The 17797-nt window shown below is 46.3% G+C and overlaps 1 protein-coding gene across 8 annotated transcripts in view; it reads right to left on the reverse strand.

Moving 5' to 3' along the window:
* Unc79 (unc-79 subunit of NALCN channel complex) overlaps window positions 1–17797 on the reverse strand; it is a 246882-nt gene that overhangs the window by 131486 nt on the left and 97599 nt on the right. For all 8 annotated transcript variants that reach the window (XM_085697861.2, XM_048449516.3, XM_048449519.3 and 5 more), the window contains exons 9-13: window positions 16927–17015; window positions 16287–16327; window positions 13875–13903; window positions 3165–3394; window positions 1411–1582 (exon numbers count right to left, since the gene is read on the reverse strand). In XM_085697861.2, coding sequence (XP_085553987.2) covers window positions 1411–1582; window positions 3165–3394; window positions 13875–13903; window positions 16287–16327; window positions 16927–17015 — 561 coding nt within the window. The remainder of the gene's footprint in view (window positions 1–1410; window positions 1583–3164; window positions 3395–13874; window positions 13904–16286; window positions 16328–16926; window positions 17016–17797) is intronic.

The following is a 17797-nucleotide window of genomic DNA, read 5'->3' on the forward strand; positions in this document are numbered from 1 at the left end:
TCCACCCAGCCAGCTTTACAAAATTATTACAAGTATATGTAAAGATCAAGAAAAAATTTAAAGGAGGGGGATCAGGGTCCAGATGATTCAAAATCAGAATGTTACAAATGGTTATCACCTATGAGAACTTGGGTCCTTTCGAAAGGCATGCATGGATTGCCACAGTAACAACCCTAAGCATCCAATAAGCATAGCTTTCCTAGTGTAACTCTATTATGTAACCTGAACTAGAAAAGAATCCAAAGGATTTAGTCAGTGAAGTGATATTTTACTAATATCTTCAATGAAAAAAACAACCTAAATATTTCAGTTCTCAAAAGAGCAGATTCAGGTAAAACTTTTGCATCGGTAGTAATTCTGATACCCTAGTGCTCCTCTCAATTGGCCATATTATAAGTCATTTTTAAACATCTATTCATTAGAAACAATACTTTACTGAGCACTTGGTGGGGTCCAAGAATATAAAATTAATTAGTTAGTTAATTAAAGCCTTGTTCTTCCCTTCTAGGAGTTTTCAACAAAACAGTGTCCCTACATAATAAGTTCTTGAAAGCAAGACATGTAGAATCAACAATTAGTTCCCAATTTGATAGTGTTTTTTTTTTCAAAACTGTGCAAGCATAGAAGAGAGTGATCACTATGGAGACACAATCCTTGACTCTAGCAGACAAGGAGAAAAAGCAGAACGGGCTCATTCAGCTGGGTCTTTGCCATGTTTGGTCTCCACTGAATGAACGGTACAACTGACTCAAATGTAACCACTCACTCCACAGCAGCCTGACTAGAATTCCTCTGGATACACAGACCCCCTTTAAATATGCAAAGACTCCCTTCCCTTGTGCACATAAATGATGAGGTATAAATCATCTGGGCCTCATACTAAATCCATACTCGACAGCCTGGACTAGCAACTCTCCCACTGTTTCTTGTGAGGGAGGCATGCTTCAGTCGGGCAAGGCCTTGGCGCTGTGGGTCTTGCTGCCTTCTTGCATGTTAAAGACAAATTCAGTGAGCACTGACAATCGTGAAACTAAAATATTGATCCACCCTGAAAACCTCAAAGACGATTTGTGTCCTAGAGCATCACATATTCGGCCAAAATGCAATTGATTACATAAAAACTAACAGGTATACCCATTGCATTATTATGCAGCCTCTTTCCTCTTGATAAATGATAAAATTATATGTGTACCCGAAATTGGTTGTATAACAAATTTCTTTATAATTAAGAAGAAAGGTTCTCAGGATTCTGGAGATGAGTCTGGGCATGATGACTTCCTAGAAGCATTACTGGATAAATCTAACAGCACTGAGAGCTACTACCCCCCAGTACACCACCCCACTCAGAAGGTGACAGCTAGAACGACGGAGTGGGAGGAGGGCAACGGAGTGACGGGGTCTCTGTCTCACCAGGAACCATATTCCGAATTGACTGAGCAGCCTCTGGTCGTGCTTGTCGTCGTCCTTGTTGTCGAAGTCGGCGTTGTCCAGGGAGTGGTGGGAGGAGGACAGACCCAGCTGCCGCCGCCGGTTCAGCTCGTGCTCCCTCTGCTCCGCGTGGAACTCCGCTTCTTTCAACAAGCTGCCCAAGAAGGGTGAGTTCGAGTAGGACATGGAAAAGCACATCCCAGACCACGGCCCATCCAGAGCAATGGCCGCATGAGCCCTCCCGCAGTGTGGTCACCCTCCTCTAAGTTAGTGCCATTTACCCAGAAACGCTAGTTTTATTGTCTTGCTATTTTATATTCCCCATCTCAAAGATAAGCCAAGAGACTCCTTCTTCCAGTGGATCGCATGGAGGTTGATGTAATAATACCTCTTCCCTCCGGCTCCCCAACCACCCGACATGGCCAGGCTGGTCATTTGCACCCAGATGAAGAAAAGTCAGCAGCTAGTGTTAAGGCTCTGGAAGGGAGGTTCCTCTCTGGGCTTACTAAGCAAGCAGCAGATAAGAGCAATAATAACTAATGTTGGCAAAGGATTAGCAAAAATAAGTGACTTCATACACAATGTTGGTGATGTAAACTGAGACTCATGCTTTCAAAAGCAATTTGGTAACATATTATAAAAACATCTAAACCCTCTGACCAACTAACCCACATCTGACACTGGGGGTATGGGTATGTACATCTGTGTGTACACCTGCAGAGGCCAGAGAAGGACACGTCGGGATCTCCTGTCTCTGCTCCCTAATGCTGCAGTTACAGGCATATGTGACCTGCCCAGCCTTTTACATGGTTGCTGGGATTCAAACTCAGGTCCTCGTGGTTGTTGAGCAAACGTTCTTACCCACCCAGCCATTTTCCCAGCCTATTCTGTGGATTTCAGCACAACATGGAAAGAGCAGATTGAATGTTGGCCCAAAATGAACCATAGGCTCACTGTAATTACGATCACATAAACATGCATTGAAAACAACTAGGTAATGTACAAAACTCTACGGCTGCATTTTGATCTGTTTTCTGCAATCCTATTTAGTAATCATCGAAATTCTATCATGTGTTTGTCAGCTGGTAAAAAAGAAATCAAAAAGATATAGTCTCTTTTTAAAAGAGCATTTTAATATTGGTTAATCTTTAATAATCTTGTGACTTTGGATAGTATCTGAAAAGAGAGCAGATCTAGACACTGTGGTGTGGCATGCTCTCTCCGTCATCTAATAGAAACCTTCAGCAGCAGCCTGGTAGCCGGGGCCATCTGAATCCCTCAGCCTCCAAGTCCCCACCAGCACCCATCACCTGGCTCTTCTGCACCCTATTACTAACAGGCAGGAAGCAGGGTGCATCTGGGCTCTTGGGCGAGGCCTCCCCCTGGCTAATACTGCAGGGGCTCAAACCCCCACTTTGAAGGGAGCCACCACTTCACTGCCCTAACACCTCCTCTGCTCATGCTACCCTGCACTCTCCAGAGCCTGACAATTATCCATTTCCATTTCTCTAGTTCCTGCTTGGGTAACTGAAGGGCACTTGTGTCTCCTACGTACCTAGCACAAGGCCTTGCATGTAATTGTCATTCAATCCAAATATTTATTGAATTCATAAATTTTATTAAAACATCATCATGGCAAGGCAGCAGAGAGCATGAGAAACTGAAGTGAATTCGCCCCTCTCGGTGTGAGCAAGGAGAGCCTCAAAGGGAGTGTCTTCAGAGGAAGCCAAGGTTACCTGATCACGGCCTCCACAGCGCAGACCAGCTCCTCTGCCCCACACTCCCGCGTGTTGATTGGGGGTGGGGAGGTCTGGTAGAGGTGCGTCTCCGCGGCGGCCCCCACCTCGTTATTGTGGTGATTGGAGTGGCATCTTTTGCAGTACCGAACCGGCCTGTTTCCGTGACGACCGCAGCACCCTGCAGAAAAGCAGGTGACGACCGCCCTTCTGACATGGGAGCTGCAGTTCTGGAAGCAGAGAAAGTCGAGCCAATTAAAGTTGGCTTCTGAGAGACAAACTCTGCTAAAAACCTGGAGCAATCCAAAATGCGGGGTATTGTCTAGCCACTCAGAGGTGTGTTAGTCTAGTGGAAAGGGTAGAGATGTTCTAGAAAGCAATGGAACTGAGTTAGGAAGCTGGATTGTTTGAACTTAATGTTTAATACTTTCCAACAGAAATTAAAAATCAAAGCCTAGAACCTTGATGCAGAGGAAGCACACCCGGAGTTGGGAAGTAAGAAAGTCAACTTCCAGCATAATCCTTTTAAAAACTAGTTTATGAGCTGGGTGGTGGTGGCGCATGCCTTTAATCCCAGCACTGGGAAGGCTGAGGTGGGTGAGTTTGAGGCCAGCCTGATCTACAAGTGCTAATTTCAGGACAGGCTCCAAAGCTACAGACAAACCCTGTCTCGAAAACAAAACAAAAAGGTTATCTACCACTGGCAGAGTAAATTTCCCTGCAGTTCATCTGTCCTTGGCATTCTCCCCTCCGCCATGAATACACCAAACCACACCAAACTGTACCCACAAGGACACACTAAAGTATGGCTAGACCTAGTGACGAAACTGGCCACTGACATCAACCACAGCACAGGGATCCACAGGAAGTGATGGGAATTTGAAAAACCACATCACAGGAAGGAGATGCCATCGCATGGTGGGGGGGGGGGGGTTGACAGCACTACCCTGACAAGAGACAGGGGAGTAAGGCAGAATCTATGGGAAGTGATCTGAGAAGCTTTGGGGAGCAGGAAGCACCCTGACATCAACATCACTGTCAGACAACATCCACATGCTTGGCAGAGCACCTCAAGGGCAGACAATGCTGGGCCCTGTCAACTCAGGGTTTGTGAGGAGTGGGAAGCACTCCTGTCAGAAATCGTGGGAGAGTCAGGAGGAAGGCTGCAAGCTCCATCAACACATCAACAATACAGCAGCCTGTCGGTAGGAGCTACCATTTCACCTCTTCTAATACAAGGCTACGGACTTTGGACGCCTGTATTAGAAAACCTCATTTTTTTTAAAACTCAAACCATCAAACCATTGAAGGCCAACAAACCATCGAAGCAAGACAGGAATGTGTAAGTCTTTACACCTCCAAAGTCACAGCTTTTTCAAACAGCGGCTGTGTGCTTATTGTCGTTGAGTTTGGAATATTTATAATATGTTTTTACCAATTTTTTAAATAAACAGTTGAGATGTCTTGTGATTCTTCTATTAAAATTCCTTGGGGTTTTTCCTCTTTCTCGGCACCAGAGTCAGCACTGGCTTTTCTGTTTATGAGTAGTGTAACCCACTATCCTGGGAGCACAACAGCCCTCGCCCTCCCCAGAGTAGCTGGGACTCTCTGAATGAGAGCCTCAAGTCAGGCCTGTGCACCCCTGACCTCCCCTCACAGAAACGGGGATGGAGAGGGCCACTAAACCCTTATCAAAGATCCTAGCCACTTCCTCCTGCACTTCCAGCCAACTACAGGCAATTCTGCCTTAGCTGCCAGTGACATCATGGTCTCAGGAAACGCTCTTTATAGAGAGTGTGGAGTAGTAACTGAAGCAGGGACTCCATCGATTAGGGAGCTGTCACCCACTTTCTTGTGGTGTTGCTGCTTTGGGGTTACCCATGCTCCTTTAAGTGGCCTCCCACCCATTTCTATAGGTAAATCTTTGAATTTTGATGGAATAGCACTTTGATCTTTCGTGGGTGCCCTGTCTTGGGACAGGAGACATTTGGGTTTCCCCAGGAATTGTTCTCAATGACCTTTCTCTTTTGAACACTGAGTTTCACTCTGCAAGCCCATGAGTTCTTGGTAGTTTAGGGATCCCCCTGCTCAGCCACCAACCAACACCACTCTTCAACAGAATGCTATTTCTCAGCACATATTCCTTCTCCCACTAGAGCTGCTGCCATGGCCTGAACATTTATTCCACACCCCACCCCCAAATTCCTCAGGCTGAAATCTTAACCGCCACATGATACTATTGGGGAGTTGAGTCTATGGGAGGTGGGTAAGTCAGGAGGACAGAGCCCTCAAAAATGGAATGAGTGTCCCATGAAAGAGATCTAGAGAAAGCCAGCTATGAAAATACAACACAGGAAGAAGCCATGTTTGAGGAGCAGACATCAAATTTACTAATGTCCTGATCTTGAACTGCCCAATAAATGCTTGTTGTTTGTAAACACCCAATCCATGACATTTCATGGCAGCCCAAATAGACTAAGACAATTGCAATTAGCTTTATATTCCTTTGGCGTTTTCACTGTTCCATAAATAATAGACTATGGACGTAATTTCATCATTAGCCATAATACAGTCCTGAAGTTTAGGTCAGCTATTTCCCCACCCTCCTCCCAACAGCCCAGACACTCCCTGAATCCTAGCACCATTTTTATATTTTCTGATTTTTACTGTAGATTTCTTGGTATACTATGCACAAGAAAGGAAACTTCACGTATGATGATTATCTATGCTCTGTGTGAAATTTTCCTGTGGTTCATATAGCACATAACAAATGCATTTGCATACACAGAGGAAGGAAGATATGCTCACAACCAAACACTCAGCAGTATAAACAACACGGACGGCAGTTACGCCAGGCAGGATCAACCGGTACAGAGCCATCTTGCAAAAGCAACAGCAGGACTTGTAACACCCACTAAACACCTGGTGTAATACCAAGGCCTCAGACAAGTGCTTAGCTGTATGGGCTAGTGTCAAGGACTTATTGTCACCTTCTTTTTCCTATTTCTCTCCTGTAGTCAAACCCAGACACACAGTGATACTTAGCCCGAGACCAGACTCTGCTCTCTAGGGGCATTCTAGTTTAATCTAAAATAAGTACAGTCTTTTCCCCGTCCTCATCTGATGGAACATTGTCACCTCGGGAACCTCAACATACAACACTCAGGACGGTATCCAGACACCTAGTATCCTGGCCATCCCAGTTAGCCCAGCTGGGATGGGAAAGCAGGGAACACCCCACCTCTACCTTTCAACTGACTGTGCTTCTGTGTATGGAAGCAGACAAAAGCAGAAGGACTCCTTGGTTGCTCCTAGGCCACATGACTGGGTGACTGTGTGCTGTGAGCAAGTAAACATCATACAAAGATGTTAAGCTTTGCTAGGCCATGGCCAAGATGAACATTAACTTCAGAAGTGGGAGGCTAGCATCACTCACAGCGAGAAAGTGGCATTGGTGCTGGAGCCAGGCAGGAGGTGGGGGTGCAGAAAAGCAGTCAAGAGCTAAACGGTGCAGACTGGAGGAGGCTGAGAAGGCAACAGGGAAAACTGTAGGCTCGAAAAGAAAGTGACCTGGAGGTGTTGTTCATAGTAGAGTGTTTGCAGAGACAAGAGCAGGGCCTGGGTTCCATCCCCAGCATGGTAAGAAGGAGGGAGCTAGGGAGGCGGGAGGGAGGGCTATTTTGTGGCAATGAAAGACCAGGGATAACTGCTGTCTGCAATAACTCGAAGAAGTAAAGAGCACCTAATGAGACTGAGGATGTGACTGAAGACAAATCCACACACAATAGTGAAAGCACCAGTTCATCTGTGTTAACTGCACCTGGTAGGGTATGAAAGGGACATAAAAGGGACAGACTCACTCGGAAAGGAGGTGCTGGAGGAAACACATGGAAACTAAGAAGCGGGGATCGGCAGCAGGTGGAAGGAGCAGATGAGAGTAATAAATACTCCTTAGAAAACTTGAAAACCATCGCAGAACTGGCTTTTCCTAATGTCTCCTGTTGCATAATAAACCACTCAGAACCACAGCCATGTGGGTATGTGCCTGGATTCTCCAAGCCAAAGGTTCTCACAGGACATAAGCAAGATGGCTGTGTTCTGTGATATCGGGGACTAAACTGCAATGACTCAAACTGCTGGGAACCAGAAGAGCTGCGGCTGGGGAAACTGAACGGTGGAGGACGGGCTCAATGGGGCCTCCGCTAGAGCATCTGCCTGTCCTCTCTGTGCTCGTCAGTGTATTTGCACCTTTTATGTTGCGATGACAAAATACACATGGCTCCCGATATAAAGAAAACATTGTTTTTGTAGTTCTGTATTATGGAGGCTCAAGGGTCCGGCAGAGGCAGTAACTGGGCTCTGATGAGGACCTCTTAACAGATGATCTCCAAACAGCAGAAGTGCTTGAGAGGGTGAGGAGACCACATGGCAAGCCAGACACCAAGAGGGGTCAGATTTGGTCTTCTGGAACAATCCATTCTGTGGGAACTCACTAGGGTTCTCTGAGACCTATGAAGAGCTATGCAAACTGCTCCTAAGGCTCGGTGCTGAGTGATCTCCCCCAGGCGCCATCTCTTAACATTGTCACCCTTGGGACCATTTGAGCCCTTAGGGAAGAAACTTCATCCAAACCATAGCACTTAGGTTCTCATAGCACACAGTTCTTGAGGGACACCCTGGAAGTATTAGCTCAAGAGGACAAGGAGTAAGAGGTGTGACCTTTTGTGTCCCAGTCTAAGTCACACAGAGTCACTTCTGCTACCTGAAGACAGCCACACATTCCAAACCTGGAGGAGGAAACACGGGCTCTACTCCTCATTGAGAGGAGAATCCAAGAACGGCATTCTGACCATGGCATTTCCATTCCTCCTTGTGTTAAACATACTCTCCTGCAAGGAACCCCCAAAGACTCACTGTGACCATTGTCCCAGACACCACTGGTCACCTCTGTCACACACTGTTTGAGTCCTCACCCAGAGAATCCAGGTCCATCACTAATACCACAACCTGCCACTGATGCGGAGTCCCTGCAAGTTTGGAAGAGAACTGAGCACCTGGCAGAGTGGGGTGCTGCCATAATAGAGAGCCACACTGAGGAGCTGGTGTGATGGACAGTCCACACCAAGTGGCTGGAATGATAGACAGTCCATACTGAACGGCTGGCGTGATAGAGTGTCCACACTGAGTGCAGGTGTGAGAGACAGTCTACACTAAGTGTCTGACGTGGTAGACAGTCCACACTGAGTGGCTGGCATGATTGACAGTCCACACTGAGTGGCTGACATGATTGACAGTCCATACGGAGTAGCTGCCATGATAGGCAGTCTACATTGAGTGGCTGGCTTTGTAACGACAAAAGTGGAAAGTTTGGAAGACATGGTTAATGGAAGTCAGATGGGCCTCGAGGAGGATTTAGAGAAAATGGAGAAACAGTCTCATGCTGGGAGAAAGGGACACAGCAGAAAAATGTTTGGCTATGATGCTGCCCTGATTGTGGGAAGCAAGAAAGGTAGACAAGGGAACTTGGGGTCTACTAGAGAATTTTTCATGTGGAGTTAGAGATAAAACCCGAGTGTTTCTTGCTAGAGGCGGGCTGGGGAGAAGGCTCAATAGGTCAAGTGCTTGCTATCCAAGAGTCTGATGCTCAGAAGCTATGTAAAAGCTGGGTGCAGTGGTTTATAGCCATAAGACTGAGATCTGGGGGAGGCAGGGAGACAAGTGAATATTGCAGTCTTGCTGGGCAAGCCGATCCAGCTGAAACCACAGACTGCAGATTCACTGAGAGTCTGTCTCAAAACACAAGGCGGAGAATGATGGAGAAAGACATCTCATGTCAACCTGTGGCCTCCACATGCACATACACAGGTTAGCACTATCACGTGTGCACACAGGCACGTGTACACACACACATGCACACACCACAGTAACTTTGAGAGGGAACATGAACAGAAGAATGAATCATTGTAGTTACAACTAGAGTTTAAAGAGAAAATATTGAATCCAGGGTACTCTTCCCAGTGAGTGCTGTAAGATTCTCAAGGTAAGAAAAGGTTTCTGGGTAAACACTACATCCAAGGTCCCATCAAGAAAATGTGTCCTCAGGGGGATAAAGATGATAGGGTTAAATATAAAGCCATTTGTTAAGACTCAGAATGGGCAAGGCAGTAGTGGCACATGCCTTCAACCCCAGTATAATACTGGGAGGCAGAAGAAGATGGATCCCTAAGGCTAGCCTGATGTACAGAGTGAGTTCTAGGACAGTCAGAATTACACAGAGAAACCATGTCTGAAAGGAAGGAAGAAAGAAAGAAAGACAGACACACACACACACACAGAGAGAGAGAGAGAGAGAGAGAGAGAGAGAGAGAGAGAGAGGGAGGGAGGGAGGGAAGGAGGGAGGGAGGGAGGGAGGGAGGGGAGGGGAGGGGAAGGGGGAAGGGAAGGGAAGGGAAGGGAAGGGAAGGGGGAAGGGAAGGGAAGGGGGAAGGGAAGGGGGAGGAGGGAAGGGAAGGGAAGGGGGAAGGGAAGGGGGAGGGGGGAAGGGAAGGGAAGGGGGAGGGGGAAGGGAAGGGAAGGGGGAAGGGAAGGGAAGGGGGAAGGGAAGGGAAGGGAAGGGAAGAAGGGAAGGGAAGGGGGAGGGGGGAAGGGAAGGGAAGGGGGAGGGGGAAGGGAAGGGAAGGGGGAAGGGAAGGGAAGGGGGAAGGGAAGGGAAGGGAAGGGAAGAAGGGAAGGGAAGGGAAGGGAAGGGAAGGGAAGGGAAGGGAAGGGAAGGGAAGGGAAGGGAAGGGGGAAGGGAAGGGAAGGGAAGGGAAGAAGGGAAGGGAAGGGAAGGGAAGGGAAGGGAAGGGAAGGGAAGGGAAGGGGGAAGGGAAGGGAAGGGAAGGGAAGGGAAGGGAAGGGAAGGGAAGGGAAGGGAAGGGAAGGGAAGGGAAGGGAAGGGAAGGGAAGGGAAGGGGGAAGGGAAGGGGGAAGGGAAGGGAAGGGAAGGGAAGGGGGAAGGGAAGGGAAGGGAAGGGAAGGGGGAAGGGAAGGGAAGGGAAGGGAAGGGAAGGGAAGGGAAGGGAAGGGAAGGGGGAAGGGAAGGGAAGGGAAGGGAAGGGAAGGGAAGGGAACGGAAGGGAAGGGAAGGGAACGGAAGGGAAGGGAAGGGAACGGAAGGGAAGGGAAGGGAACGGAAGGGAAGGGAAGGGGAAAAAAAGAGTCAGAATGTGATATGTTACATCATAGTCTCTTTTAGGCAGACAAAGACCTGGAGATTTTAAGGGCATACTTCACCATCCTCGCTACCAAAATGATATAGTGCTGAGACTGTGAGGCATCATTCCCAGAAACGTCGAGGAGAGTTCAAGGTTTAGCCGGGCTTATCTCACAAAGATGAACCTTTAACTTGTGTTTAACGAAAGAAGTTTTTAAGGGCACATAGAAGCACACAACATTTCTCGAGGATTCTGTCAGGGTGGACTGAGAAGGCTAGGGACAGCCTGAGATGAATGAGCTTTCAGGCTTGCAGGATTTCAAGAGAGACCAGCTAAGTCTGCTTATCCTGGCCAATTTTATGTCAGCTGGACACAAGCTAGGGTCATCTGGAAGGAGGGAGCCTCAGTTGAGAGAATGCCTCCATAAGATCAGGCTGTAAGACATTTTCTTAATTAGTGTTTGATGTGGGAGAGCCCAGTCCATTGTGGGTGGTACCATGCCTGGGTTGGTGGTCCTGGGTTCTATAAGAAAGCAGGCTGAGCAAGCCAGGGGAAGCAAACCAGTAAGCAGCACCCCTCCATGACCTCTGTATCCACTCCTGCCTCCAGGTTCCTGCCGTTTGAGTTCCTCACCTGACTTCCTTCTGTGATGAACAGCGACCTGGAAATGTAACCCACCATTTTCCTCTCCAACTTGAATTTGCTCTGTGTGTTTCACCACAGCATAGTAACCCTAATTAAGACAAGTTGGTCACAGGATTGTGGGGGGATGGAGGCCTGGCTTGTGAAATTTTAGAGGTAAGTTTTAAAGCCTCGATTGGGGTCATTTGTTACTGTGGATTAAGGTTCTATGGTTCTGGCTAGCTGGGGTGAAGAATCAGCTGTGATTAGCAGGATACAGAGCCTGCTAAAGTGAAAGATTTGTTTTCCTGGGATACTCGATGCTGGTTGGCCGGAGCAGAGAAATCAGCTGTGATTAACAAGAGACCAGTACTGCTGAGGTGGAATCTTCTGAGAAGTGCTTCCTGAGAGTCAGCACACAGGAGCTGTGCTCCAGAGGTGGCCAAGGTTGTACTGAGGACTGACAGTCAAATTTGGTACTATATGAGTCACCTAGATGGTACTGGTTTTCAAAGCATAAATGGAAACCAGCTGAGGCTTGCTTGTCACTGTGAGAGGCCATTGGCAAAGATATCACCTCAGTGGCGGTTGAAGGCCCAGGATTGAAGGGGTCATACAGAGAAGTTGAGGTTTGGCACCATGATAGCAGCCTAGGAAAGGCTATTGGTGAAAGTGCAGCCCAATTGCAGCGGAAGACACCAGTATTTTGAAGATGCCAGCACTGTGGGATGACCACCAAGAACAGCAGCAGCCATGGAATGGGGCACCACAATGAGAAGACAAGCTGTGTGTGCTGCAGAGGGCAGAGGTGGAGAAGTGACCCAAGCCCTTTGGAGGAGTCCAGAAGACCATGAGTGAGTCCCGGATATTGGTCATTGCATGCATTTACACTGATGGGATTTTGGTTTGGTTTTAATCTGGTTGTGACTGTGCCCTGGATCTTCCCTCTTGAATAGGAAAGTATTTAACTTATTTTTTTTTTATTTTACTGGAGCCCACAGCTGAGAAACTGAATTTTCAAGGAGATTTTGGTTTTTCAAGAGATAAAGAGACTGAATTTTCAAGTGTTTTAATTTATAAAGATTGTGGCACTTTTAAAATTTGTAAAATGTTTTATGCTGTGATGTTGATGTTAATTTGTGATGTTGGGGATGAACAAGAAGGAAAGGTGGTGTCTTCACAGTGATGTGTCTGTGTGTCAAGTTGGCGATGGGTCAATTGTCCTGCCTACTTTTATGTCAACTTGGCACAACTGAAGTCATCTGGAAGGAGGGGGCCTCAACTGAGAAAATGCCTCCATAAGATTAGGCCGTAAGCAAGCCTGTAGGGCATTTTCCTTATTAGTGATTGCTGGGGAGGCCCAGTCCATTGTGGGTGGTCCCACCCCCGGGCTGGTAGCCCTGGGTTCTATAAGAAAGCAAGCTGAGCAAGCCAGGGGCAAGTCAGTAAGCAAGCATCCCCATGGGCTCTGCAGCAACTTCTGCCTCCAGGTTCTGGCCCTGTGTAAGTCCCTGATCTGGCCTGCTTCAATGATAAACAATGACCTACAAGTGCAAGCCACCCTTTCCTCCCCAATTTGCTTTTGCTCAAGATGTTTCAGCATAGCAATAATAACCCTAACTAAGGCACTGTGTCAATCTGCTGCCCAGATCGCTATGCTCTGTGCTGACCTTCGAGTTGCTTTACCCAGGGGCAAGCAGCAGAACTGACGTTGTGTGACTTCTGAGCGTTGGCCTCAAGGGCTCTTGCAACCTTTCCTTTCTGGCCCTCTCCAAAAACTGTTGCCTGTGCACAAGCCCAGCCTGGCCTCCTGGAGAGTGAGACTTCTCATGGAAGGAGGGAGGTCCTGAGACCTCTGCCATCTCAACCATTCAGCCAAGCTAGCTAAGGTCCCATACATAATATATGACAATCAGACCATCTGTTATCATCCAGACAGCATTCTCTGTATTCCACACCCGTGACTTCCTCCTGCACGCCACCCTCCACCTCCACCCCCATACCCCATCCACCCACCCGCCAGCCTCATACCAGCAACAACCTAATGCAAGCGTGTAAAGGAGCCTAGAGGAGTTCATTAGCCAAACTGTCAATCCACAAAATTGCAATCAATTGATTGCAATAACTGACTGTTGCTGGTAACCAGCCATTACATTTCAGGATGGTTTGTTACAAAGCAATATATAACCAAGACAGCCTTCAAAGATGCGCACTCGAGACAAACCTCCCAAAAAGTTTAAATTTAAAGTTAAATAAGCAGGAGAGAATAGAGTGGGCCAGAATCCATGTTCCTCGAGCAACAAGTCAAAGCTTTTGTCATAGTGCCCTGCTGCTTCCTGTTAGCTTTTCAACTACTAAAAAATCAGAGAAAAATGGAATAGAATGACCTAAAGAAACTAGGTAAAATGGCAAAAGGAAGTTTTAGCAGAGGAATATTTAGCTAAACATATCATTGAACATACACCTAAATGAATATTTTCTACATGTGCTTGATCTAGGCATATTCTTGACATATATTAAACTATATGCAACAAGTTTCACAACAATAAAGACTTTTAGCACTTAAGAAAGAACCTTCCCTAAAATTAAATCCCATGAATTGCATCGTCATCTGCAGATGTTCGTGATAAGACTCTACCCCAGAACCGCACATCTGCTTCCATTTCAGAGAACAAAGACACTGAGCACATGACGGTGAACAAAAGCAGCCGTGGACATGGAGGCCATGTGGACATCACAATCTCACACGATACAGCGCTCCCTCTCCTCCTTCACAAATGCACTGACATGTACACAGTGGGAAAGTATGGCGCAGAGATGAGGCAGATGTCAACAGATGAGTTTACACACAGACACGGAATCATGCCCCATCACACAGAGGGTGTGCGCTTACCTTTTTTTGACATATAGCAGATATTTCAGCTGTAAGGGGAAGGTACACAAAATATCAACAAAGAAAGAGAGCCCATTTTAAACAAGGGCAACCATGAAAAGTAATTAAAAAATACATCTTAGTAATGTGAACCAATGGATTTCATCAGAAAGCTTTGGATTTGCCTATATATTGTCATCAACATTTATTGACTTCTATTTTTCCCCCAAAGCAAACTGTATCTTTCTCACTCTTCTAATAGTTTTAGGTTTTGTTCCATGCTGTAACTGTCTTCTACTCACAGGTCTAATTTTACCTTCTCAAATATGTTAAGGAAATCAATCAGGCTAAAGCCATACAACGTTGATCTCATCAGATAGTCAAACTCAGAAGTCTTACTGGGGACCAAGGAAGTCACTGGTGTTGAAGCCACAAGAGCAGCAAGGACTCTGGCCTTTCTGTGTCTGCTCTTTCCGTGGCACTGATGTGGAGTGATGGGCTGCGCTTAGCGCACATCCATGAGATGGTCTGAAATGTCAAGACGATGAGATACACTTCTCTTGGTCTACTCTGACTTGAGCTATTGGTATTAACTAATGCAAAGCAGCCTTGTGGTTACTTAGAAAAAAATCCTTTATCAAACATGAGTAGATCCATTAGATCAAGGCGGTCAAACTGCTGTCGACTAATGAGGCTGACTTTAATGAAAGCCTAAGAATTCTTTTCAGTTGGCATACCAAGTGTTTCCATGGAAACTGACATCTTGAGAGTAGTTGAAAATAATTTTCCGAGAATCTATCACTATTTCCCTTAAAATAGTAAGGCCCCAAGAAATGGACTGGCACTTTATTTATAGAACAGTCTGTGTTACAGTAACTCAGAAGATTAAAGGAAGGTGTTTCCCAAACCCTGTCTGTTAATTAGAAATTAATGGATACAAAATCAGTAAAATGTATAACTTGGTTATTAAAAGTCATCTTATATAACCGTTTGATAACCTGCTGTTTGTATGAAATAATCTGACGAGAATATCACAACTCTTGGTGAACAACCAAAAGCTCTTTCAGTTCTTCCACAGATGAGCATCATCTAAAAATGAGGACTAGAATTCAGAAACATGCCTGATATTTAGCAGGGGCTAGTATTCTAGAAACTGAACATTGGCATACACTCCTATAGAGCCAGCTACTCAGGAGGCAAGAGGCTGCTTTAGTCTGGGAGTTTAAGTCCAACCTAGGCAATACAGCAAAAGCCTGTCAGTCATGAAAAGAAGCAAAACAAAAGCAAGCCATCCAGGGTGGGGCATGTTCAGTACTCGGGAGATAGAGACAGGGAAATCCAGGTTTCGGTGCCAGCCTGAGTCACATTAGTAAGACCCTGTCTAAAAAGAAGCCAACAAAATATAGTGGCACGGACTTCTGAATGTGACTGTCCAACATCAGGCACCAGAGGTTCACTAGGAAAGCGGCCTGATACATGACTCTGTCCATACTATGAGACCAAAGCTTCCTACAGATAAAGGAAATTTTCAAACTGTCCCTGAAAGGAAATGGAAGCCGACAGCCTCCATTACAGGAGGCACTGTGTTACAGGTAGCACTCATCAAATTAACTTCTCTCTTAAAGTTGACATAACCTAATATGAAAAATTAGGATTTCAAAGAAGTAGTGTACCCTAAATTAAAGCAGGAGCTCACGGCCCATGTTAGCATGGGGCTTCCCATGGCCTCTCCTGCCTGTCCCTTCACTCTCCGTGTCTGTAGTCACAGCCTGTGCCGTGTGCCCAAGTGGGGGGGGGGGGGGTCATTGTGCCTCTGCCTTTCCTATCCATGTCTTTTCTCAGCCTTCCTGAGCAATTTTTTCTTTTCGAGACAGCCCTGATAAGGAGGCTGGAACACCCAACTTCTCCATGTGCGGTGACCTAGCAACTCCTAGCAGACTCTAACAGGCTCCAAGGAGTATCACACATCTTACCTTTTTATTATAACACACTAGATACACTTTATCCCCATCTTACTGATAGGGAGACCATCTCTCAGAGCAATTAAGGGACACTGCCCCCCAAAACACAGAGCCAGCAGGAAATAAAAAGGACCGAGATTCCCTTTCTGACCTAGCACAACACATCATTGGTAGCATGTGTTCTACACACAGAATATTCCCCAGGACATAACTCAGCAGGGCTTAGGTCATACATGATGTTGATTATAGTATCTAACCTTAATTCTTGGTAGAACTGATAGTGCCTTCCCTTGTTATTACGTGTTTAGGCGATATTATAAGCAAGACATTGATATAACGCTGCAGGTCAGTGAACATTCCTGAAATATGAGGCTTTGGCTGCTGTCTTTATAAAATAGCACAGAAGGAGATAAATCAGCCATGTCATTAGTCATCCTTACTCATTATTCACCCTTTCTGAAGAACACCTTACCTTGTGGCAGGAGAACATCAATCAGCCACTCGCTGTGGTCCCTAGGAAGAAAAATGAAATTGGTTTCTGAGCTTCGCTGGACTGTTCCCCATGCACATGCTCGTCTGTGAGTTATAGACTACTGATTGAAGCTTTTCATAAGGAGTGTAATTAAGAGCACTGTTGTGATAAACTTTTGAGCATCTAATGCTTCCCAGTCAATCTATAAATTACGAGCATTCCCTCGTATTCCGCTGTCTGAAAATGATGGTTTCCCGATGTTAGTTCTGCCAACCCAGACACGGGGATAGACACGGAGCTGAGCGAGACCACGAAGGACAGCTCACAAGGACAAAGAGCCCACTGGAGCAATGACACACTGGCTTTGGAAACTCCAGGTTTCTCCAGCATCAGGCTTTCTCTGCAGCCTTCTTAGAGCGGCTGCTTCAGAATTAGAGCTGCTCCATCGCTTGGAATTGCCTTCTTGTGTCCTCTAAAGACAGATGTGGCAACTTCTGTCTTCGATTGAAATCGCCCAAATTGTGTTAAACGTCAGACAAACAAATCTCTAAAAGTCACAGTAAGGCTGGCGGGAAAGCTGAGTAACCAACCTTGGGGCAAACAACTTTCCTTGCTGTCTGGTTCAAGGACTCATACCTACCCTGCAATCCTCTCGCTGCATTCTTCGCAGAGGTACAGTGGAGGTGGCTTATCACCCAAAGCCACTGATAACGAAGGGTCTATACACATCTGAAACAAATGACAAGACAGAATGACCCTTCCTGCTCCGATGCACCACGTCCCCAATCTATGAGACGCATACCATATATTGACAGAGGCAGCATTCTATTATCAAGGTAGAAGAAACTGTTTTAGTAAACCCCACCACCACCACCCTATTCTGCTGAGGAGCCCACACTGGGGATGTAAATGTGCCTGCCAGGGTTCCTCTGTCTGGCTATTTGCAATTCAAGTACCAAACACTGTCAAGAAATCTTCCCTCCTGCCACAAAGCTTAAAAATCTCCTTGTTCTCAGGCTGCTCAATTGTGTTATATGGGTGACAAACACAGCAATCTCTCTTTAGGAAAAGGAAAATGCATCATTAAGATTTCAAAATCATTAACTGCCATCCAAATGCTGGCAATAGAGATGTCACAGAAGATCTAGTTCCGAGGGGTGCCTATCCTTACTCCCGAACCTCAACTCTGACTCACACTTACAGTGCTCCATTTTTGCTTTTCTCCCCACCCCCAACCTGCAGCTCATTTACCCCATGCCTTGTTGTCTATGCCCCAGCAGAGACACAAGTGTTCATGTCACAGCGTCAGGGTGTCGGGATGTTCTAAATCAAGTCAACAGTCAGGTAACTGTGCTTAAACTTCCCATCAGTTCAAGTTTCTAGTATTTCAAAAGTCATCCTGCATTCTGTGCCTGCCTTCAGGAATAATACTCCTCTGCTTTAGCTGAGTACCCAGGTAATATGCCTAGTACACACACTCTTCTTCCTTTAGCTTTTTTTCATTTACTTGA

This window comes from Myodes glareolus, chromosome 11 (genome assembly GCF_982192425.1).
Source record: "Myodes glareolus chromosome 11, mMyoGla1.1, whole genome shotgun sequence".
Lineage (NCBI taxonomy): Eukaryota > Metazoa > Chordata > Mammalia > Rodentia > Cricetidae > Myodes > Myodes glareolus.